This window comes from Poromitra crassiceps, assembly GCF_964638095.1.
Source record: "Poromitra crassiceps genome assembly, chromosome: 5".
Lineage (NCBI taxonomy): Eukaryota > Metazoa > Chordata > Actinopteri > Beryciformes > Melamphaidae > Poromitra > Poromitra crassiceps.
In genome coordinates this window covers 51,887,731-51,913,201 of record NC_139642.1, presented here as the reverse complement: position 1 = coordinate 51,913,201, position 25,471 = coordinate 51,887,731, and the positions used below count along the sequence as shown (strand labels likewise).

The 25,471-nt window shown below is 44.7% G+C and overlaps 1 protein-coding gene across 1 annotated transcript in view; it reads left to right on the top strand.

Annotated features, from left to right (window-relative positions):
- Positions 1-9,527, top strand: part of gjd1b (gap junction protein delta 1b) — a gene marked incomplete at its 3' end in the record, with an annotated part of 35,098 nt that extends 25,571 nt beyond the window's left edge. Inside the window, exons 2-3 of the mRNA XM_083637669.1 lie at positions 4,892-5,378; positions 9,165-9,527. Of these exons, the coding sequence (XP_083493795.1) occupies positions 4,892-5,378; positions 9,165-9,527 (850 nt within the window). The remainder of the gene's footprint in view (positions 1-4,891; positions 5,379-9,164) is intronic.
- Between the last annotated feature and the right edge of the window lie 15,944 nt (positions 9,528-25,471).

The window sequence follows — 25,471 nt, the reverse complement described above, 5'->3', positions numbered from 1 at the left end:
CTCACTCGAGTATTGTGAATTCTCTGCTCTCTAAGCTCCTTAATGGAGTCACTACAAGGGCAAAAGCATTTCCAGTTTTCATTAGTTGTTCTCCCTCCAGCCCTGCACATGCCAGCTGATCACAGGTGCACAGGCAGATCAGATCAGCAATAAGTCCTTTCTTTATCTTTCATTTGGAGGTCGTCATCGGCGACCCACCGTTTTGATGAGAGGTACACGCCAAGCGCTCGCCGTTTGCCGTGACGCGCTCGCCGTCGGACTGGAAGAGATTAACTCTGCCCTTCGACTCCACATCTGTGCCACACGAGACTGCAGAGAGACTGTGCGATTGGTAGATTACCCTACAGTAAGAATAGCAGTAGCATTTGCTGCAGCTAATGGTGATCCTAATAAACTAAACTAAAGCCTTCATGGCCAAATGCCATCAATAGTGAATGTGCCAGTGTTGGGGAAACTACCAAACTACTAGTTACTTCCCATTGAAAAGTAGTTCAAATTCAGCTTAACTACTAGCTTGTCAAACTAAAACTACTTTCAAACTGTTAGTTCAACTACATCCAAACTACACAATGATCACATCTGAGTCTGGAATCTCAGGTACAACTGAACTGACTCAGGAAAGCGTAAGTGTGTTTGATTTAGGCCTCACTTAGGCAGCCCGAGGATGTGTTATAATGAGAGGATAGGGAGCAATTGCTGAGGTGGAATCAGGAAAATGCTAAATGTCGAGGAAAATGCATAGCATTCCATCACAGACATATTTAATCAAATGTGTGTGTGTGTGTGTGTGTGTGTGTGTGTGTGTGTGTGTGTGTGTGTGTGTGTGTGTGTGTGTGTGTGTGTGTGTGTGTGTGTGTGTGTGTGCGTGTGTTGTGTGTGTTAAGGGTTCAGTGCTGGTTGTCAATGTTGCCAGCAATTGATGCTTCGGTCATTTAGTCAGGCCTTGCTCACAGAGTTGGCATGCAGCCTCTCCTCTCTCTCCCCCTAGATGGTTGTCATAGTCCACTTCATTGGCTGATTACAACTCCGCTCACATGTGTGCTGCTCCAGGGTTAACTGGCTGATTCAAACTCAGCTGCTGCTCCATTCTAGAGCTCTCCACGGTGCTGAACCTGTGTTGAGACATTTTGGCCACTAATTAATTCGCCATTTTTGCCCATTTAGTCTGCCCTAATTAATTAAAAAAGCCGTCTCCGTTAGGTCAGCCTGATCGCACATAAAATGGCATAGCTGTGGTCGAACACAATTCTACTCACTCACACAAACAGACATTGCTCTCCCTGTGGCAGGCTATGCCATCAACACTGCTCCAAAAACATTTGTATATTATGTCACCATCTATTGATTTATACAGTATACGCACAAAAGCCATAAATCCATGATAGAAATCTGTGATAAATGAATAGACATCAGGTTTTGATGGTTACTAATGGCTTCTACACTACCGGTATATGTTCTCAGTGAGGTAATCATGGTGATTTATCAAACCGTTATTTATGGGATCATCATTAATGAGAGTTGATCTTAAGCAGCAAACGGTTTGAACTCTGATCTCTGTGCTTGAACACAAAGGACTACGAGGCAGTAATCAGTATTGTATACAGTATGTCTGGGGCATCTGGGTAGTGCAGAGGCAAAAGCCTCTACGTGGCCACCACCGCGGAGACCTGGGCTCAATTCCCGGCAGCGGCACCTCTGGCCCTGTCAGGCACTCTGCGGGTGGGAAGCCGGTGGGGTATGAGTCCTGGTCGCTGTAGCACCTCCCCTTTTCAGTCAGGGCACCTGTTCAGGGGGAGGAGGGGAATCGCATGATCCTCCCACACGCCAACTCCTCCTCGCTGTCAGGTGAAAAGTAGTCTGGATCACTGGAAGCTAGGCTGTGGGTATAAGCTCTGCCATTGCTCCGACAACTTCAGTCAGAGCGAAGGGAAATCCTTTTCCGCTCTCTGCGTGTATACGTTCTCAAATGCCTCTGCCGCCTGGAAACAACAACAACGCTAGCTAGCTAGCAAGCTAGCAACTTACATGCTGAAAATGGCAAGTTTTGACAAATATATGAATTGTGCAATAGAGTACTACAGGGATGATATAATAGGCTCACCCCGGAAGTCCCTGCGCTGCTGGTTCGTAGGGGGGAAAGGCAATGTGATTTTTGTATGGGAATTTCAATTAAATGCATGAAATAAGGTCTTTGGTTTAAGTTTATGAAACAGGGAAGTTTGTGTTCAGCAAGATAATCTTCACAAATGAGGACCACTTTTATGACTTTTGAAGTGTTTTCTGAAAATCGCGGTTTAAAAAACGCATTTAGCTACACTTCAAAAGTCATAAAAGTGGTCTTATGCAGGCCTGCTTGTTACTTTTGGTGGATGTTATGAAAATAATGGAGCATTTATTTTTCGTTGTACCAGAGTAAGAGTAAGAGAAGCCAGACTCTCTCCTGTGCCAGTACAGCACGAAACGGAGATAGTCTCGCAAGCAAAACTAGGTGAAAGTGGCTGGCCACTGCACATGTATCGGAGGAAGCAGGTGCTAGTCTACAAGGGTTAGGGTTAGGGTTAGTTATCTAAAGTGCTCGCTTGGTCGCAGGTCTGAAAAATAAATAGAGGGATGAATCAAGGGAGAAAAAAACAAAGACAACAGGAGTTTGCAAAGACCAACGTCTGCAAAGTGGAAGAATGGAAACCTGTAGTTCATCTCCTGAATGTGTACAGCACCATGTAAACACACATACAGAAGCACTGTGGGTGTTCTCATCACGCTAAGTCAGCACATCTAAGCATAAACACACACACACACACACACACACACACACACACACACACACACACACACACACACACACACACACACACACACGCCCACAAAAACAGAGATTTGCCCCACCTCACTACAATAATCTGTCTTCCCCACCTATGCCACACACACAGAAATGGCATCTAACCAGATTTCTCAAATGAAAATCGGGGACATTTCCAGTCCGGCAATCAATATATCATTAAAATATCCAATGTTATTACCTATGAAATAATAGGTCCCCCCCCTCCCACCGCCCCCCCCCCGCCACACACACACACACACACACACACACACACACACACACACACACACACACACACACACACACACACACACACACACACACACACACACACACACACACACACACACACACACACACACGTCATTTACTGTGCCCCTTTACAAAATGTCAATGTGTCCCCCAGCAGCATTTGCCTGGCCTTCCGAACCTACAGCGCCGGATGTTTTATGAATCGCCTCAGATCTCAAAAAGTATTTTCGGTCCTAATTGCTTTTTTAATGTTTTCCTGTAAGAGCAGGAAGCAGCAAAACATGAGATTTAAGAATGAGCCTGCTAGAGCTAGAGTCATATCGGCTGCAGACGCCAGTAGAAAATCTGGGACATTTTCAGGGACAGCTCCAGCCGGGGACAGGTCACCAAAAATGGGGACTGTCCCCGAAAATCGGGGACGTCTGGTCACCTTAATCTAATCTGCAAACACCTCGATCCCATCTGTTGTTAGGGCCAGAGAGAGAGAGAGAGAGAGAGACAGAGGGAGAGAGAGCGAGAGCGAACATGTAAATTATATGTAGTGTACTAGAAAGTGAACTGAGAGCACACATTATTAAACCAGTCATCAGAATAAAATGTTGTCAGGATAGTTGAAGCGGTAGGCTATGTGCTGAGATTCAACATTTGTCAACCAAAAATATGTTGTAGACCAACATTTCAAATTAATCAGCATTTTCCAGCAAAAATGTTGGTTAATTTGAAAATGTTGCAGAGTTTCCAGTTGATTTGAAAATATCACGCAAATGAAAGAACTTGGTTATGGGTAGGCAACTAAAACAACTTGCTGTTGAAACTTTGTAAATGCTGGGATGTGAACCCGGCTCTCCGGGGTTTCTTACTGGCCACCACGCCTTTCTATAGAGGGTATGCACACCCACTGGAACACGCCCCCTCAATCGGGAACGAGTGTCAAAATGAGTGTCAAGTTCCTCCCTGAGCAGCAGGTGTCAGTTATCTAGGCTGATTACTGCATTCAAGCTCAGTCTTGCTGTGACTCAGTGGGCGTGACCCCACAGTGACTTCTGCCTCTGTGACATCACATGCATACCCTCTATAGCAGACTCTATGACGTTGATATACACCTATCTAGAAATGTTGATCTGCAACATATTTTGGCTCACAAATGTTGACATTTAACGTATCGGTGGTTTGCAGAACCGTAAACTGCCATTTTATTCAGGCGACCAGGCTGTTAATACTGAAATTAATCAGAGGCCCAACCTCAATTGTCACCATGCTACCGTGCTAAGTGCTAACTAAGGCTAATGATGCAGAAGATGCTAAAATTAGACCAGGCGATGTGTCACCTCTTTACACACAAACACACATGCAGGCGCACGCACACACACACACACACACACACACACACACACACACACACACACACACACACACACACACACACACACACACACACACACACACACACACACACACACACACACACACAGCCCCCTCCAGATAAGTGGCTGCGTGTTATATTAGGTATGACGACAGAGGCTCCACTCATAAGCACTCTTCTTCTGGGGTGTTTACCGGGGCTCATAAATGAGATTGGCCGCACTCTTCTTCTCTGGTCTTTATCAAGTGTAACAGTGTCATAACGGTGACATAAAGTCCCTCACCAGTCATCATTAGTACATTCTTACATTCAGTCTTTTTTCTTTTTGATGCTGTTCCCTCAGATCTTTAGGACCTATGGGGAGGATATCTCAGGACATCTCATCCTTCCTAATGTACCACTCGATCTCTCTGAGAATCTATTAACCCGTCTGTGTGTCTCTGTCTCTCCCTTAGGATCCTGCTGACAGTAGTGGTGATCTTCCGCATCTTAATCGTGGCCATCGTGGGCGAGACCGTGTACGAGGACGAGCAGACCATGTTCATCTGTAACACCCTGCAGCCCGGCTGCAACCAGGCCTGCTACGACAAGGCCTTCCCCATCTCCCACATCCGCTACTGGGTCTTCCAGATCATCCTGGTGTGCACGCCCAGCCTGTGCTTCATCACCTACTCCGTCCACCAGTCGGCCAAGCAGAAGGACCGCCGCTACTCCTTCCTCTACCCCATCCTGGAGAGGGAGTACGGGGCGAGGGACGGCGCGCGGAAGCTCCGCAACATCAACGGCATCCTGGTCCAGCACGGCGGCGACGGCGGAGGTGGGAAGGAGGAGCCCGACTGCCTGGAGGTGAAGGAGATCCCCAACGTGCCGAGGGGCCTCACGCACGGGAAGAGCTCCAAGGTGCGCCGGCAAGAGGGGATCTCGCGCTTCTACATCATCCAGGTGGGTCAAGTCAAGTCAAGTTTATTTGTATAGCCCTGGTTCACAAGCATGTCTTAGAGGACTTTACAGAGAATGTGTCTAGCTAGGTCTAGCTAACCACAATCAATAAACAGAATTGGATTTATATAAAGCTTGTAAAAAACAAACATACTGTGACAAGAGAAGAGAGGGAAGAGGAGGGAGAGCAGATGGAGAAGAGAGAGAAGAGAGGAGAGGGAGAAAGGAGAAGAGAGAGAGAGAAGATAACAAGAAGACAGGATGAGAAGGAGAAAGCAGAAGGGGGGGGGGGGAGAGAAGAGAGCGGAGGGAGAGAAGAGCGTGATGAGGGAGAAGGGAGAAGAGAGAAGAGAAGAGAAGAGAAGAGAAGAGAAGAGAAGAGAAGAGAAGAGAAGAGAAGAGAAGAGAAGAGAAGAGAAGAGAGATGACAGAACAAGAATAAAAGACAGGCGATGGAGAAAGAAGAAGGGGCAGCAGTGGTGGCCCAAAACGGTTTGTGACCGGAAGGTCGTCGGTTCCATCCCCGGGACCGGCAGGATAAATCTGGGTGGGGAAAGTGAAAAGGCAGCGCTTTCCCCTCCCTCATTACCACCACCGAGGTGCCCTTGAGCAAGGCCCCTAACCCCTAACTGCTCCAGTGGAGCTGGTCAGTGGCCAGCAGATGAGACTGGTTGTACTGGTCAGCTTCCAGGAGTGAATGTGAACAGGGCACTCGTGAAAAAGTGAGACTCCCCCTCTATTCACCTTATTCTTTGCCCATACAAGGACGCTTCTGCATGACGTCATTTCGTAATCGTCTTTCCGGTTTTAAACACGGACGTAGAGTACGCCTACCGCAGTCATTTAGATTTGCCAAAAAGCTGTTTTCAAGCAAAAAAAACCCCAAACTGTTTTAAAGTTTTGATATTTGTCGGGTGAGAACGTAACATATATGTGACCAGTTTATCAGAATAACGCCTATTGGAAATCCTTAACGAGCAGCGAGGACCGGGAGCGCTGACTGTGCTGACACCGGTCAGACTAGCTTTCTGTCAAACCCCAACCCGATCTCCAAAAAAACCTACCGTAAATTCCGGACTATAAGACGCACCGGTCTATAAGCCGCAGCACCAAAATTGACTATTTTTTTCTTCTATAAGCCGCACCGGACTATAAGCCGCGGGTGTTTTGATGTTTAATTACCATATGAAAGGGTTCTGCACAGAGAGGAATGTCGGGAAAGAGATCGCTGTTTGGGGAAGCTCCCATTTATTTTCAACAAAACAAGCATTACGGTAGGGTAGGCTATAGGCTATAAGAAGCTCCCATTTATTAACATTTCAACAAAATAAATACCGTAGCTATAAAAAATAAAACAATAATAATAATAATAAAACAATCCTCAAAAGGATAAAGTGCTGTAAAAACAATAAAACAATTCTCAAAAGGTTAAGGTGCAGTAAATAACTGGAAAACAAAAAACAATCCTCAAAAGGATAAGGTGCTGCCAACAAAACCAGGTACCGTAATCCTTCTCTTCATCTTTTAGATGAAGGTGCAGCAAACGGCTGTAAACAGAGTCAAAGTAAAGTCACTAATCCTCGTCTTCCTCGTCTTCCTCTTCTTCCTCCGTACTGAAACCAGCAAAGTCCTCAACTTCAGTGTCGGAAACGAACAGGTTCAGGGTGGCTTCGTCAACCACTCCTCTCTCTCCTTCGTTGTCGCTCTCAAAACCAACAAACTCCTCTTCGTCACTGTCCGAATCGAACAGCCTCTGAAGGCCCTCAGCTGTGGCGGCGTCCTCCTCTTCGTCACGCAGCAGTCCAGCCTTTCGGAACCCGTTGGTGATCGTGGATGTCTTAACACTCCTCCACGCTGTCAGGACCCACTGGCAAACTTGTGCGAAAGTTGCCTTCCTCATTCGCCCTGTTTTTGTGAATGACTTGTCCCCGCTCGTCATCCACGTCTCCCACTCGATGCGCAGCGCCACTTTAAATGCGCGATTGACACTGATGTCGAGTGGCTGGAGATGCTTGGTCGTGCCCCCAGGTATCACAGCTGGAATGCTGTTTGTTTTCTTGATGGCTGCTTTGACCGAATCGGTGATATGAGCCCTCATGCTGTCCAGGACGAGCAACGCTTTCTTTTGGTGAAAGAATCCTCCAGGGCGCTGGACGTAGCACTGAGACAACCACTCCTTCATGACACTTTCCATCATCCACCCTTTCTTGTTGACTCTGACGCAGATACCACTGGGCATTTTCTCTTTCGGCATCGTAATCCGCTTGAAAATCACCATTGGCGGCAGCTTCGCTCCAGATGCTGTGCAGCCTAGAACACAAGTGAAGTTGGTTCTCTCGTGACCTGTGGTTCTTAACGTGATCGACGATTCACCTTTCTTGTTCACAGTGCGAGTGAGTGGCAGGTCGAACGTCAAGGGCACTTCATCCATGTTTATGATCTGCTCCGGTTCGATGGAATGATCCTTGATCTTCCTTTGTGTGTATTCGCCGAAGTTTGCGATTTTCTCCTGGTAGTCGGGAGGGAGTTGTTGGCACACAGTCGTCCGCGCCCGGACAGACAGTCCCTTTCGTCTCATGAAACGAAAGCACCAAGATGGCCCACCTCTGAAATGTTCAATTTTCATCTCGGTGGCTACTGTTTTTGCCTTCAGTCGGATCTGCACCGTGGAAACGCCTCGGCCGTCTGCTCGCTGGGTCAACACCCAGTCCTCAAGGGAATCTTCAAGCTCCGGCCATCTGCTTTTGTGGCCTCTGAAGGACTTTTTTGTTTTCTTACACTGAGACAGTTCCTCCTGCTGCTTTTTCCAACGTCTCACCATCGATTCATTTATGCCCAGAGTACGCGCGGCTGCTCTATTTCCCTCTTTTAGTGCGAGTTCGACTGCTTTCAGCTTGAATGCTGCGTCGTGTGAATTTCTGCGTACCTTCCCCATGGTAAGTGAGAGACAGACTGCTCGTCTTGTTGTGATTCCGGGCTGATGAACTTTGCTTACCGTAATTACCATATGTAAGGGTTCACGCACAGAGGGGATTGTTGGCTGTTTGAGGAAGCTCCCATTTACCGTATTACCGTAACATTTCAACAAAACAACATAACACAACACCTTTGTTTATTTCGACAGTGCACACAGTGTCCGCGGTGTGGTGAAAAGAGGGCAACAGAGGAAATTAAAACAGAAGTGGATTTATAGGTAGAAAGAGTGCTAAAAAAGAGAGATTTTATTTGTATTTGAAAAAAAAATTCTGAAAAAATCCATAGATAAGACGCACCGTTATATAAGCCGCAGGGGCCAAAAAACGGGAAAAAAGCCGCGGCTTATAGTCCGGAATTTACGGTACTGTAGTTAGGCTACTGGCAGTGAGAAAACACTGTCGACGTGCTTTTGTAACTAACGTTAAATGCCGACCGGGTACAGCCATCGGCTCCTCACAGCAGTAACGTTATGAACATGCAACTGAAGTTGGCCGCAGTGTAGCAATTCTGAATGTTGCCAAACTTCATTCATACTGACGTTTTATTTTGAAAATGGCCGCCAACTAGGGCTGAACCGGAAGAACAAATACGTTGCGTCGAACGCGGAAGAGAGAAAAAGTGGGCGTGGTGAATAAGGTGAATAAATAAAGGTAAAAAAAGAAGAGAGAGAGGAGAGTGGGGAAGAAAAGAGGAGAGAGCACAACAAGAAAACACAGACAGTCTAACCTCTTAGCCTTAACCTTAATCTGAACTACATAGCAAACAAAGAATCTAGCTAATCTACAGCCTAACCTACCCTATCCTAACCTATAGGTGGTGTTCCGGAACGCGCTGGAGATCGGCTTCCTGGCAGGCCAGTACTTCCTCTACGGCTTCAGCGTGCCGGGGATCTTCGAGTGCGACCGCTACCCATGTCTGAAGGAGGTGGAGTGCTACGTGTCGCGGCCCACGGAGAAGACCGTGTTTCTGGTGTTCATGTTCGCCGTGAGCGGCCTCTGCGTGGTGCTCAACCTGGCGGAGCTCAACCACCTGGGCTGGAGGAAGATCAAGGCGGCCATACGGGGCGTGCAGGCGCGCAGGAAGTCCATCTGCGAGATCAGGAAGAAGGACATGGCACATCTGTCGCATCCGCCCAACCTGGGACGCACGCAGTCCAGCGAGTCAGCCTACGTCTGAAGAAGAGGCGGGGGTCGAGTAGGAGTGGAGTGAATGTGCAAAGGAGAGAGAGAGAATTTATTCTGATTTTAATTTAACGGAGAAGGCATCGAGGTCCCAACGAAAGGATCTCTGCTCTGCGGCGATGGAATGAAACGGAATGTAAAAGAAAAAGGAGCAAACCTCCGGGTCTTCGATTATGATGAATGATGAAGAAAAACAGGGAAGATTGGAGAAGACGAAGAAGTTCTGCGAACGGACAAAACATGACTCGATCGTGACATTTTAGAGACGAGGACGCAAAGAAGACATTCCAACCGGCACGGAATATTTTATACATTTTTTTAAACGAAACGTCTCCTGTTCGTCTCATTTCTCGTCATGGGAGGAATACAGCCTCAAAGGGGCTGGATGTGCGAGCGAAGGCCTGGCGATGAGCAGAAGAGGTGATGGGAGGGGAGAGCAGATGAGACGCTGTGTTCTCATTGGACGATGACGTATCCCATGGTGCTTTTCTTCTGGACTGTGTCAGCCCCAGTGAACGAGGGGGGACAGGAAAGACGGCGGGACAGGGGAGACGAGCGGGGGACATAATTAAAAGAGCAACGGAAGAGCTGTCAAAAGCATGACGGACTTTGGTGAAAGGAGAGAGAGAGGGAGACAGAGAGAGAGAGAGAGAGAGAGAGAGAGAGAGAGAGAGAGCGAGAGAGAGTAGGTGGGAGATCTTTGCGATCCAAGAAAACATCGGAGGAAAGGAGAGAGGGGGAGGTGTTGTTGAAGAACGAGAGAAGAGACAAGAGAGGGAACGCTATTCCTCTTTCACTTCCTGTATCGGAGGTATAGGCCCAAGCCAAGAGGGAGCTGCCTCTGATCAGTGTCAGGCCGGCCCCGCCGGAACGCCGGGTCCCAAAACCCGAGAGAAGGAGAGTGACGATGTTTATGTTTTGTCTCTTGGCAAAAGATTATGGTAACACAAACACCAGGAGTACCATAAACACTTTCATCGCCTCTGTCACCTGCCGTCTCTCTCTCTCTCTCTCTCTCTCTCTCTCTCTCTCTGCTCGGTGGCTGGCAGCTATATAGACCGCGGGGGGGCTCCGGGTGACAGTAACGAGCCTCGCCACTCTCCCGCTGTGTAAACTGGAGAGAGGAACCGACAAACAGAACCGACAAACAGGACAAGCGGCTCGTAAACGTCAGCAGCAAGCCTCCCCCCCCTCCCCACCCCGAAAGCACAGACCGCCCCGGGCATTCCAACGTGTTGAGAGACCCGAAGGAGAGAGACGCGGGGGGGAGAGAGAGAGAGAGGGGAAAGATCACTTTATGACCACTTTAAACAACTTTTTATAAACTTGTATCACCTTGTGTGAGTTATGATTTATTTTTTATTTTATTTTTGAGAAAGAGATGGTGCCATCCTTGGGATATTTAATTATTGTTTGAGAAGTTACATAGAGTATATCATATTATTTAACCATTATATCCAAATAGATTTATTTATCTTTGCGGGATAGGGATGTGGTGGTGGTGGGGGGGTGGGGAATCATATTGCTGTTTTTTGAAATGCATAAACTGTCTGTTTTTTCTTTCTTTCTTTTTTCAAAGTATTTCTCACTGATGGAACCGAATGACATGTACAGGGGCGGGGGAGGGACAAAGTTCGCCGAACGCGCCGAGGGTTCTGCAACTGATTCCGGAAAACTCCGCTCTCTTCCCGAGATGTAGCCGAGACTACATGAAGTGTTTTTGAGAAAAAGGGAGTCTGGGTTCACCTCAGAATCAGTTGCACAACCCTCAGGCAGTCGAGACGAGGGCACAACCCCAGGCAGTCGAGACGAGGCCTGGGAGCCGTTTGAAAAAAGGCATGTTTACACAGAGCGGTGTTTCTGGAATAATCGAGCGGTGTATCTGACCAGTCTTAACTCTCTAAGGACAGTCGTGTTGTTTCTGAATCTCAGTGGTTTTGATTTTTGAATTTCTCTCCCGACCGGGCGATCAGCATGCATGCCTTGGCAGAGAAAAGAAAAGGAATGACATTTAAACTGAAAGAATGAAGATAAAAGATACAGAAGATGGAGAGATAAGTGTTGCACCTTGAGTCTTGCAGACAGGTGGGAGAGTGGCAGACTGAAGGAGCTCACGCTGGGGGGGGGGGGGGGCTGTGGCGGACCTGGATAAACACACACACACACACACACAGACAGACAGACACACACACAGACACACACGCACATGCACAGAGACACAATTTAAAAGAGGGAACTATCATACTACAAGCCTATGAGATGTATGGACAGTTTGGTGCACAACGGGTGGTGTCCTTCAAAAGAATTAGAGCACTTAACCGACATGCACGCACGCACACACACACACACGCATGCGCGCGCACACACACATACACACACACACACAGACACACACACACACACACACACACACAGACACACACACACACACACACACACACACACACACACACACAGACACACACACACACACACACACACAGACGTGCACAGTCTATCATAGAGGCCAACAAACTGGTTCCAGCCGAGCGGAAGTGCTTGTACCGGCATGCTGTCCTCCTGTTCATTAGCATGGAGGAGGCTTTGGGTGCTGATACATGTCTCTCTATCTCTCTCTCTCTCTCACACACACACACACACACACACACACACACACACACACACACACACACACACACACACACACACACACACACACACACACACACACCCCACACACACACACACACACACACACACACACACACAATTGTCACAATTGTGTAAGTCCATTCTTGGGTGCCATGTTAACCCTATTATAATAGTCACTAGCTGTTGACCTGCACAGGTTGTACTGTAAGTAAAGAAGGGGCACCTTACTTGGAGGAGAATAATGCTACAGCATGTAGCCTACAGAGTGGCCCCGCATCAGACAAACACCTTCACTGCCCGGACCTGAGCTGCATCGCCCCAAGCACCAGAAACCCAAATGAAAACAAATCAAGCCTGGTGTTTATGTGCCCTAAATATTATAGGTTGTCTTAACACTATTTTGTATTATACCTCTAATAGAGCAAGGCGCTATCACTGCCACAGTTAAGGTTTTGATTGCTACATGGGCCACCCATGCTAGAAGATAGACACTAAAAGGCACTTTAGATAAAAGCATGATCCACCAAATGGCAGATATATTACACCGCTGAGCTATTACGAAGTCTTGTTATGATGAAGTGAATTTACTTCTTTGGAGTGCCCACTCTACTTCTACTTCAGTTTCCCTACGTTTCCCAGAATGACTTTCAACAACCCCCGGAGAACGGCCATGAATCTGACCCAGAAATGCAAAGTACATCAGCAGCAAACTACATCAGCAATAGCTGTTTGTTTTTTCTTAAGTGTTTTAGGGTTGGTTTAAGCTAATAACTGTGGCCAGAGCTAAATCTTGGCCATGGTTTGAGCTAACAGCTGAAGTGACAGAACAAATCCCAACTCTCTCTGTGTCTCCATTCACTTTGGGGTCAGGTGTTAAGCCTGGGTTAGAGCTAACCTTGGGCTAACAATGCACAGCGTGAAAAGCCCCTCCCCTGTCCTAATCTCTGTTAGTGCAGGTGATTATCCCCTGATTTAGACTCGTCCGAGGAAGGCCAAGCCAATGTCCTGTACTTTAGCACCAGCTCCCATCTAATCTGCTCACTGTGTATAGGCAGTGTGAGGTGTGTGAGTGAAGGCTGTCAATTCAATTCAGTTTATGCTTTATTGACGTAAAAATTGTCATAACAACAAAATTGCCAAAGCGTCTCAGGACAATCAACAAAAGGCTATACTGTAAATGATCTAAGTAAACATTGGATACATTACTAAATAAGACAGAATCAGTTCTGCTGGTAAAATAAACCAAATAAGATATAGTACACTGACTAAGTAAGAACAGTATTAAAATAAGTACTATGACAATGTGTACAATTATATTATTGCACATATTGTATTGTACACAATTATTGTGTTGTAATATGTACAATTGTACTAGTATTACAATTATTATTACATTATTTGACAACTAACAATAAGTAAGTAGTGTTAGAATATTATAGTACAACAATAAACAAACAGTTTATCAGTAAGCGAAGTCAAAAAGTGACATAAAGTAAGGTAAGATATAGACTTCCTCAGTCTATCCACGTCGCTCAACTAGAGTCTGAGAACTTTCTCTCAGCTTTCGTTGTTAAAACTGGGTGGAAACAATTTGAGAGTAAAAAAAAAACGTGCATCGCAGAACCAATCAAGTCTTTAGGGCGGCCCTTCGTCCAGAAGGGGCGGTGACATGCAGTCTGCAGATCTTGGCAGCACGGTCCAATCAAACACCAGTCCTCCCAGGTGCCCTCCTTGATCGCCAGCACACACACACACACACACACACAGACACACACACACACACACACACACACACACACACACACACACACACACACACACACACACACACACACTGCAAATATAGAAGGTCAGGAAGTGGTCTTGATTTTCCATGATTTGCATTGATTATTGAAGAAGTCCTTCCAGCTGACCTGCTGTGAGCAGTCAGTGGGTCCAGAGACCACCCCAGCTCTTCAATCAGTCCACCACTCTCCACGCCGTCTACTTTTCTATTTGTCCGTGTGAATTATGAATTATGCAGCTTTTTTTTTCTCATGTGTTGATCTCTGACCTGTGGATTCATTTTGTTGTCTGTTGCTCTTTTTGTACAGTGACATATCAAAAAAAAGACATGTTTTTTCTATGTAAAGGAACAAAAAGAACAATTTTCAATGTGCAAAACCAAGGGTAGGCTACAGTGTTGAAATATAAAACTAGCAGAAAATGCATTATATTTCCTCCCTTGCCAAAGTGATATGCAAAATAATTTTAAACGTTTTTTTTTAAATGCATGTGTAATGGATAGAATAAGCATGTTTCTACATAATTTCTTCAACTGAATCTTTAAAGAAAGATGTTTTTTTAGTCCAAACTTTGGAGATAAGCTATGAAGTCTTGATGCCAAGTGTCTATAATGCCCAGCTCTCCAGGATGAAGCCAAGTAGACGACACCAACTCACTGATGTTTCCAGCTACCTATTGTAACCAGTCTCGCCTCCCAAAAGATTTTGAAAAAACAGCTACGCAAACAAAATTCATACTCAAAATACCAGCCGACCAGTTCAGTGCACAAGCAACTCTGTGTGCAGGGAAGGGAACACAGGAACACAAGAGTAGGCTACAGGGTGAAGGTCGGTGACAGAACATTCCAGGGTTAGCTCCCCAGCACAATGCCTAATTAACTCATCATTACAAACGTGTAATTAAGCCATGATTAAATCCCCAGTAGAGCTCCAGTGAGACACAATGGCAACCTGTTGAGTTGCTGTGAGCCATCTCTAACTAACACAAAAAGGGGCACAGTACAACAGACTCAGGAAAGGAAACATTTTACAACAATCTTTTGTAGGAGGGAAAAAAATACTACAGTATTTCTAACGCTTTTATAGAAATGGTACTGTATATGGGGACATGCATGCGTCAGCATACATATACCACCTTACCGTGTACTGTAAAGGCAACCCGATAAAATCCTCTACTAGCCTATTTAGCTGTTGGTGCTTTTGAGGGTTGACTTGGTAAAACATGGCTAACGGCAGAGCTAATGGAGCCAATATGTTAGCATGTTAGCTTTGGATTAGTCAAGTGATCAGATACATTCCCTTCTCTCCAGCGCTCTACTGCCTGACATTCAAGTCCATAGGTAAACTATCAACCACTAATATGTGTAACACTTTATTTGGACAGAGAGTCTACAGAGTATATATATTTTTTTTTATAATTCTTTTTCCCGATTTTTTATCCCATTTTATCCCCCATTAGTGCTCATTTGATTTCTCTGTCCTGGTTGCTACTCCATCCTCTGCCGGAGTCTACAGAGTATTTGTAACATTTCAACGGTTTGACATTCAATAATTCAACTGTTTACCAGTAACAGATTATCTATAGAGTATGTGACAATTCATGAACATACCTATTACACTAGGTGCAGGTGTGTGGAGCAGGTAGCAAACAGAATCTATTTTTTGAATCTCAACTAATAAGCTGTTAAAACAACATCTACAGACAAAGACAAACAGTTGAATTGTTGAATTAATAAGCTGTTGAAATGTTACCAATACTCTGGCTCTCTGTATGCGGACTATCCAAAATCAAGTCTTACCCTAATATCATGATGAAAATGCCCCTTCATTCTGAAGTAGCAAACAAAGTGACGCATCAGGAAAGCTATTTTCATTCGTGAACATAGTCCCGACTAAAAAGACTATACAGTCGTCACAAGGTTAACATTAGATTAACTTAACCACAGGCCCTTAACCCATTGATACCTGATGCAGCATTTGCGTGTATATCCCTCATTTGTGTGTGTATCCTGCGTGACGCGGTTCGCGGTCTTAAAAGGGATACACACACAAATGCTGCCTCAGGTATCAATGGGTTAAGCTTTGTGAGCTCCCCTCTCATACAGCTGACTTGAACATTCAAGGGCTTCTAACTTATTACAAACTAAAAAGCCATAGTCATGAAAAACAAAGCCTTTTGAAACTTGACCACTTAAAAAAAACGTGTCACCTTATTTGAATAATACATCCATTCCATCAGTCATATATAGGCCAAACTACAGAGTGATGAAATCACTCACTATAATGGTGATGTGCACTCATCATATGGGCCGAGGTTAATCACATTCCTAGTATCCAGTCAATTGGATATTCTTTTGCTTTTCAAATGAAAAAACGAAGAAACCTTTTCAAATGAAAAGCTTATACTGTTTGACCAAATAAGAAACATGTATTTTTAAGCATCCTTATGCCCAGATGTTCCACCACAATTTCATTTTGTTCTGAGAACTGAATTGAATGCCCCCCCTCCTCCTCCCCCTCCTCCCCCCAGGGCCCTGCCTGCCTGGGCCTGGTGCTATGAGCAGTGAGCTAGATTATAACCATCTCAGGGTTCAGAGGTCGACCTCCCGCTAATCTCTCATGATATCAATAGTGATTAGTTCATCTAATTACGCAGAGTGGCAGGTCGACCGGCAGGATGGAGTTTAAACCACAAGCCGGAACAGCCCTCCCGCCTCCGCAGCACCTCTATACAGTCGGGTGGTTGATGTGAGTGCATGAACTATACCTGGCGTTCCTTCTATAGCTCCTGCCATTAAGATCAATAGTCAATCCAATTCCAGGTTGCATCTTCACAGAGCAGAGTGGGGGAGGGAGTTTGAATTGAAACAAAGGGGTGAACACGGACAGAGGGAACAGCGGCTTCTAAACTGCACAGCATCGCCTACCTCAAGTCTTTTCATATTTCCACTCCCCCCCCCCCTTCCTCAAAGACCACCATCCACCCAGTGAGGCATGACCAACCTGGGTCACATGACCAACCTGGGTCACATGACCAACCCGGGTCAGATCAGCTCTGCATGTTGGTCGCTCTTTACAGGATCAGAAAGGGAAAAGTCGTTGACCATCTTATAGCTCTAGAAACTTGTCATTCTTCAGCATAGCTTCTACAACAAACTCTATCTCCGACATCTGTAGGGATGTAAAAAAAAACACAGGCTTAAAGCAGGAACGTTACCTTACAACACTCACACACGCTTTGTAATGCTCAACTGAAAAAAAATCTGTCCTTTTTTGGACTGCAGATTTTGTTTTGTACCTGACAGACCTTCATTGAAGGCCAACTGTATATTTCTGACTGGTGTACTGTATGTAAAGACTGAATAAAACCTTGAATGTTACAACATGGACTAGCCTTGTGCTTCTGATTTATGGCACATGATTGTGTGTGTGTGTGTTTGTGTGTGTGTGTGTGTTTGTGTGTGTGTGTGTGTGTGTGTGTGTGTGTGTGTGTGTGTGTGTGTGTGTGTGCGCGTGCGTGCGTGCATGCGTGCATGTGTGTGTGTGTGTGTCATGGTGTGTGTGCTTGTGTGTATCATTTCCTATGTGATATGACACATATAGGCTGTATAGGTGGGTGGTTGTTGCCTATGTGCACGCAGGGCTGGACTGGGACCAAAAAAGCTACCTGCCATGTGTCAGACAGGCCCACAATTTCGAATCGGCCCAATTTTTCGAGCTCGCGCTCGCTTCGCTCGCACTCGCATGGGTTGGGGATTTACTTATAAAGCCACATGTTATGACCCGGTCCAGGGGTTTTAGGTGTAATCATGGGTCATGGAACCGCCACACGGGCCCGGGCCTGGGTACATTTCAGTTCCCAATTATTATTATTATTTTTTTTCAAATACATAATACATACTTTTTCACCAACCTGACCGGCCCACTAGCGAGCGGCCCACCGGCCATTGCACCGGTAGAATTACATTGCAGTCCAGCCCTGTGTGCACGTGAGCAGGAGCGTTGGAGATTCATCAAATATACAGTAAAAGCATTCTTTGGTGTGACAGAAACCGACGAAAAGGTGGATGCAATTCATATTGATATACCGTAGGTCTATATATAGCTGATTCACATTGATATAGGTCTATATATAGCTGAGCAAAAAGCAATATCTACAGAGAGCCATGGTGCAGCCCAGTTGCATGGTTGGCTTAATGGCATTTCTGAACTCAGTAGGTGACACCGAAACCTTTCAACAGGATTAAAACCTTTAGACCATGGAACTGATGAGACAAGAGGAGGGAGGGGGGAGGAGGCCAAGTGTGTGCGTATGTGTGTGTGTGTGTGTGTGTGTGTGTGTGTGCGTGCGCAGTAATTTTCCCTCTAAACCACCCTCACCAGAAAGTGTGTGTTATGTACACAGTCTATGTGCATGTTGACCTGTTTGTATTTTGATGTGTGCATGCTTGTGATACAGTACTGTGTGTGTGTGTGTGTGTGTGTGTGTGTGTGTTGGGGGGGGTCCAACCCTCACCCACCTTCCTCGGCAGGGTCACATGGTGGCTGCGCTCGACTGGGATTGAAGGCTTGTTGCCACGGCGATAAGCCAGCCGGTAATATCTCTAAGCGCAGCCAGGATTAATCTGCCGACAGATGGCCCGCTGCTCGCCATCACTTCCTGATACATACATACACACACACATACACACACATACACACACACACACACACACACACACACGCATGCACGCACGAACACACACACACACACACACAGTGGCTTGGCTTCATCTTCATCATCATCATCATTGTTCTCTTATCCTTCAACATTAGCATCACCTTTGCATGTGACGGCGGGCAGTGACACGCACATGCGTGCACACGCACACACACACACACACACACACACACACACACACACACACACACACACACACACACACACACACACACACACACACACCCCAGTCGCCAGAATAAAACATTGGCATTTTACAAGTCAGGGATACCTACAATCTCAACATACATTTGAAAAGAAATGGCGGTTAATCTGAAAAACTCACTGCATTTCAAACATTAAATGCAAACTAGAATTAACGACCGCACCGTGGCTATATATGCCTCCGCCAAACAAGTGAGCAGTCAACATCCATATCAGTTCATCCTTGAGTCCACGTCGACGTTTGAGCCAAAATTGGAAGAAATTCCATCAAGGTGTTCCTGCGATATATTGTGTTAATGAGCTTGGAAATGACGTTTGTGAGGTCACCGTCACAGTGACCTTGAACTTTGACCTTTGACCACCAAAATCTAATCAGTTCATCCTGGAGTCCAAGTCGACGTTTGAGGCAAATTTGATGAAATTCTGTCAAGGCGTTCTTCAGATATTATCGCGTTAACGAACATCGGACTTACGGACGGACGGACGGATGGATGGATGGACGGACGGACGGACAGCAGGCCCGGTTCTACGGGGGTGCAAAAGCATGCATTGCACCCTTATTTTAATTGTGTGCATGCTCAGTTGAAAAGTTAAAAAAAAAAAAAAAAAAAAAAAAATTAATAAATGCTACACTTACTGTTTAAACTTGAATTATAGTTGTTGTTTTTCTTTGTTCTTTGATGTGATTTTATGGCTTTTTGGCACCTATATGTAACCTTTTAAGGTTCAGATAATTGTATTATCATTATATGGTCCAAATATTTCAGTAAAGCACTTAAAACACTTGAAATATTCTTGCTTGGGTGGTATCATTCTACTTGAAATGATGGTCAAATGCATTATTTTTAGTAAAATAACATGTCAAACTTTTTCGGGCGGCCGGCCTTCGGCCGGCCACACGAGTGGGCCCAGCCTCCGGCCGGGCATCTGCACCCCTTCCTATCTAGGATGCACCCCTAGTCATCTTGTTCTGGAACCGGCCCTGACGGACGGACAACCTGAAACCATAATGCCTCCAGCCTGGCTATCGCCGGCGGAGGCATAATAAAAATATAGACTTTGAACACGCTGAGACGCGAACATGGCTCTTCCGTGTGAAAGGCAAGTGTTTACGCCTTCCATCCACCCCGGTCCCCGACCACAACATCGTTACTGGCTACCGCACTATTTCAATAGCCGACTCTAACGTTGATATACACATATCTAGAAACGTGATACATGCAATGTATTTTGGTTCAGAAATGTTGATATGTGTGGATCGGAGAAACGTATAATGCCAATGTTTTATTCTGGTCACCAGGCTGGTCGGCATCATCTTCCCCATTATCTTCATCCCAGTGACCACCATCATCACACATCATCACCACCACCACCATCATCATCATCACGACCATCCTCATCCTCCCCTCCCACCACATCCAAAGTCAAGCACCTCTCTCTCCTTTATCATCATATCCATTACCAGCAGCTCCATCTTAAACACTGCGGTCATTACCTCTAAGCGTCATCATCATCCCAGAAGATCGATCCAAAAGGCAGCTGTTAAATCAGCCTGCGTGCCGCGCCCTGGTTCGTCAGCACAGCCTCGTAACAGCAGCATGCCCTTAGTTCACAGTTCAGCGGGCCTGCCTGTTCCACACAGAAGAGCTCTGAATTTACTCTCTGCTCTGGATTAGCTCTAGGGCTGCAACTAATGAGAATTTTCATTGTCCATTAATCTGTCAATTATTTTATTGATTCGTCATTTGGTCTATATACTGTACAAGAATGTATTGATCACTGTTTCCCAAAGCCGATGATGACACCCTCAAATGTCCCAAAAACCCCAAAATATTAAGTTCACTGTAGAGGAGTAAAGAAACCAGAGAATATTCACATTTAAGTAGCTGTAATCAGAGAATTTTGAGTTTTACTTTCATTTTCCATTAATCAATTATCAAAATAGTTGGCGATTACTCTACAGTATTTATTTTTTATAGGTGACCCCCCCCCCCCCCCCCCCCATTTTCTCACCAATTGTACTTGGCCAATTCCCCCTGCTAAACTGTCCTGGTCATTGCTTCACCCCCTCTACCAGGGAGAGTTGTAGATGACCACATGCTTCCTCGGATACATGTGCAGTCACCAGCTACTTTTTTTCACCTGATAGCGAGGAGTTTCACGTGGGAGGATCACGCTACTCCCCCTAGATCACCCCCGCCCCTCCATCCCGAACAGGCACTCTGACCGACCAGAGGAGACACTAGTGCAGCGACCGGGACACATACCCTTACGCTTCCGCTTCCCACCCGCAGACACGGCCAATTGTGCCTGTATGGACGCACGACCAAGTCGGAGGTAACAGCAGGACCCGCGCTAATCGATTAATTGATTCATCGTTGTAGCTGTAATGAGCTCAGAGCTGGCGGTTAGGACGGATTTTAAAATTGGATTATAGATAAGAAATGCAGCAGAGTGTTGCTGCTCGCTGTTCAAATGGCTTATATCAATGCACTTTGACCTGCAGGCTTCTGTTGAGGCTAAACTAGTTTATTTATAAAGCTGGCAAATGCATGATGGTCCAGTGTTTGCTCCCAGCAGACTGGCCTACCGTATACCATGCAAGAAAACACAACAAGCATTAGTCACGCTGCGTGTAGTGTGACAGGGCCACGGGCAGAGAACCAGGGCGAGAACGTCATTAGCATAAACATGACTGTATATGTGACACTAATGAAAAATGCAGGAGAAAGGAGCCAGCAGATGAGGGGAATCAAACAGTAAATAAAAACAGGGAGAGCTTGCAACACAGTCTCACAGATAATTGTAAAATAGCAACGTTTTGGACCAACGTTGCTATGTTACAATTTCAGCTCCAAAATTGTAAAATGGTAACGTTCTGAGATTTTAGGGTTAGGGTTAGGGTAGGGGGAGGGGTTAGAAACGGAAGATCTCCGTAAACCACGCCCAAACCACGCCCACCCCTGTAAAAACGTACGTTACCATTTTACAATTTCGGAGCCAAAATTGTAACATAGCAACGTTGCTCCAGAGCGCTATAAAGAAGACGAGGATGGTGGGCAAGCTGCAGGTTTGAGGCTGAGTGCGAAGGACGCAAGGGAAGGGAAGAAGGAAGGAGGGGAGGGAGGGAAGGAGGGAGGGAGGGAAGGAGGGAGGAGACACATTGGTAACACTTTATAATAACGTTCAGTAGTAAGTCATTTATAAGCTATTAGTTAGTGATGAACTAATGATGAACTAATCATTTACAAAACATTAATATACATTTGTAGATGATTAATACGTGTTATGTAAACATATCACAAATGTGTTGTAAGTCATCTATAAACTTTTAGTAAATCATGAAACGATCATACATAAATCATTAGTAAATGATTAATTAATAAGTGATTAGTCAATATATTATGGATCACTTGTAAGTCATTCAAAGTTGTTTTTGTTATTCCAACAATGTCTCTTTGTTAATAATGAACAAGTGATGAGAAAATCATTAGTAAATAATGTATAAGCTAGTCGATACATAATTAATTACTTGTAAGTCATTCGGTTTTTATATTTCAACTATCTTTTCTGTCTATCAGTATCTATTTGGTCACTATACACATTTGTTAATGATGAACAAATGATGAACAAATCATTACTATATGATCTGTATATCATTTGTATCTTGTAAGGTATAGCCTGTTAAAAGCCTCAAAACAATTATGATCAGTGTTACTGTACCATAACTGTACCAGCTATGACCTGTTAGTGAAGCTCCTCCGCAGGCCGACAGAAGCAGTCAGCACGAAGCACTGCAGCACAAACTACAAAGTCTTCCATAACTGTAATAAATTATGTGTAAATCATTTACAAGTCACTTGTGAGGCTTTCTGTATCCCCTGATCTAAAGTGTAAACAATTCATCACACATAAATGTGTTACATCGTTTGTAAATAACTGTGAGCCTGTTAGAATTCAAAACCCTTTCTACCAACATAACTAGCCTGTTATCTCTACTGTACTGTCCAGTCAACCTAGAGTGACATCATCTAGCAGCGACCTAGTTGGCGAAAAGGTGCAATGTGATCATATGAGTACATAAGTCATGATCAAATGTTTCACGTCCTCATGTCCTCACACAAGTCATCTTTGCTTACTTTTATTGCAGAATGGGAATCTATCTAATCACTCCTATAGTCTACCTCTGTGAGATCTCTAACCAATCATGGTCAAGTGTTTTTACCAACTTTTGCTGAGGCTATTGCCTTCAGTTCTCCCTGTGGTTGCTCTATGGTATGGTTCCTGTGGTTGCTATAGGGGAAGTCTCACTTTTGAGATGATAGTTGAAAGTCGTAGAGAATGTTTGTTGTGATCATAGTTTCACATTCATCTCTGTTGCTCTAGCTACAATACAGTCATGGAACTCTGATTTTGGTTTGAGAGACAAACATCTCATCAAAGGGGCCCTGAGGTGGCACAATTGTCTGTGAGACTGTGTTGGAGGTGGAGTAAATTAGGGGCCCTTGATATGAAAAAGGTTGAGAATCACTGGCATAGGGGACCTAAATATCTCTCTCTCTCTCTCTCTCTCTCTAAATAATGACATATAGGCCTAAATTAAGTAGCCTATAAATAAACAAACCTAAATACCTTGTGTATTTTTGTGGTAATTTAATAGCAGACATTAATTAGATTTTGATTTGATGCAAGTGGTCTTTCAAAACCAGAGGCGATGCCTTCCCCTGTTATCTACCCGGTATTTGTGAAACAAAATCATTGAAGTGAAAGTTTTGTCACAAAACTATATTGTTGCATTTTTTATTGGGCATTTTTAAGTGGGTATACTCAAATCCTGGAGCTTTCCTAGTGGGTATACTGCGTATACCTGCGTATCACGTAGACTACACCACTGATAATTGTTTTGAGGCTTTTAAGAGGCTACCTTAAGTAATTAATGATAGATCAACAAATTACTGTATATACAGATCATTTACTAATGAGTTGTTCATAATTTGTTCATGATTAACAAATGTGTAAAGTGACGAGATACTGGTAGACAGAACAGATGTTTAGAACATAAAGACCAAATGTGTAAAGTGACGAGATACTGGTAGACAGAACAGATGTTTAGAACATAAAGACTGAATATTTATAATGTATATGAACTAATTACTTATAAATCATTTACTAATGATTTGCTCATCATTTGTTCATGATTAACAATGTGTATAGAGATAATGGTTGGAATATAAAAACTTTTAATGACTTAGAAGTGATTCGTAATATATTGACTAATTAGGATTTATGATCATTTCATGATTTACTAAAAGTTTATAGATGACTTACAACACATTTTTTATATGTTTACATAACACTTATTAATCATCAACAAATGTATTGTAAATGACTAGTTCATCATTACTTCATCATTAACTAATAGCTTATACATTATTTACTACTAAACGTTATTATAAAGTGTTACCGAAACATTTAAACCGTGAGTCACATTTAACCTTTTTGTTATTTAAGCCTAACCCAAACCATAATCCTAACCTTAATTACATTTGGGTACCGAAACCCGGTACCATAGTACCGACTACCGGTACTATGGTACCGAATTGCAATGCAGATTTAGGTGCCTCATTTAGGTACAGTACCATGCCCGAGCTGGCTTTTCAATTTGAGGTTGAATTGCTTCTGGCGATTGGGTTGCATGGAGAAAGACATCAATGAGAAATGGACAATCAGGAGGCTTCGCAGGTATGAAAACAACAACGGCCAGAAGGAGAGGATGAGGAGACATGGAAGAGCGGGGAGATGCGTTCAGAGGGCTGCTGCAGAGTTGGGCTAAGAACATGGGAACATGCTGCTGTTCTGCCTGGCTGCCTCTGCTCTGTCTGCGGGGAGAGCAGCTGAGGAGGAGGAGGAGGAGGAGAGGGGGTTGCTATAGGAGCGAATAGAGGGCATGAATGGCAACCTGGTCGCTAGAATAAAAAATGTCAGCTTTGTACGTTTCTGCAATCCACGGATACGCAGAATATCAACATTTCTGAAGGAAAAATACGTTGCATATCACGTTCTAGATCAACGTTCTAGAGTCTGCTATTGAAATAATGCGGTGGCCAAGTGTGTTTTGGTCGGGGTGGATGGAGGGCGCAAACACTTGCCTTTCACAGATTTGAGGTTTCCTTAAAATGCTACGTTTTAGAAACGTAATATGCCGACATTTTGTTTCAAATTTACGTTGAGATTATACATCTCCTTGATTTGCACACACGTAAAATGTGAACGTTTTATTCCGGCGATTGGGTTGGGATACGAGGGATCAGCCGATCAGCATTATGTAAACAAACAGCGTCACCGGGTGGAAACGACAATGGAACCCTATGGAGCCAGCCTTGAGTGTCTCACTCTAGCCGGCTGTGCTGTTTACTAAATTCACTTCATTTTAAAAACTGCGACAGTTCACACAACTTTAACACGACATGCATATATTATCATTTCTACTACTTCTGCTCTCACTCAGAATGTCAAAATATAAGCGATGTGATGTATAGTTTTGGAGATATTAACATTTGTTTGGCACTTCAATCATGAGAGGACAGTTGGTAGGATTTA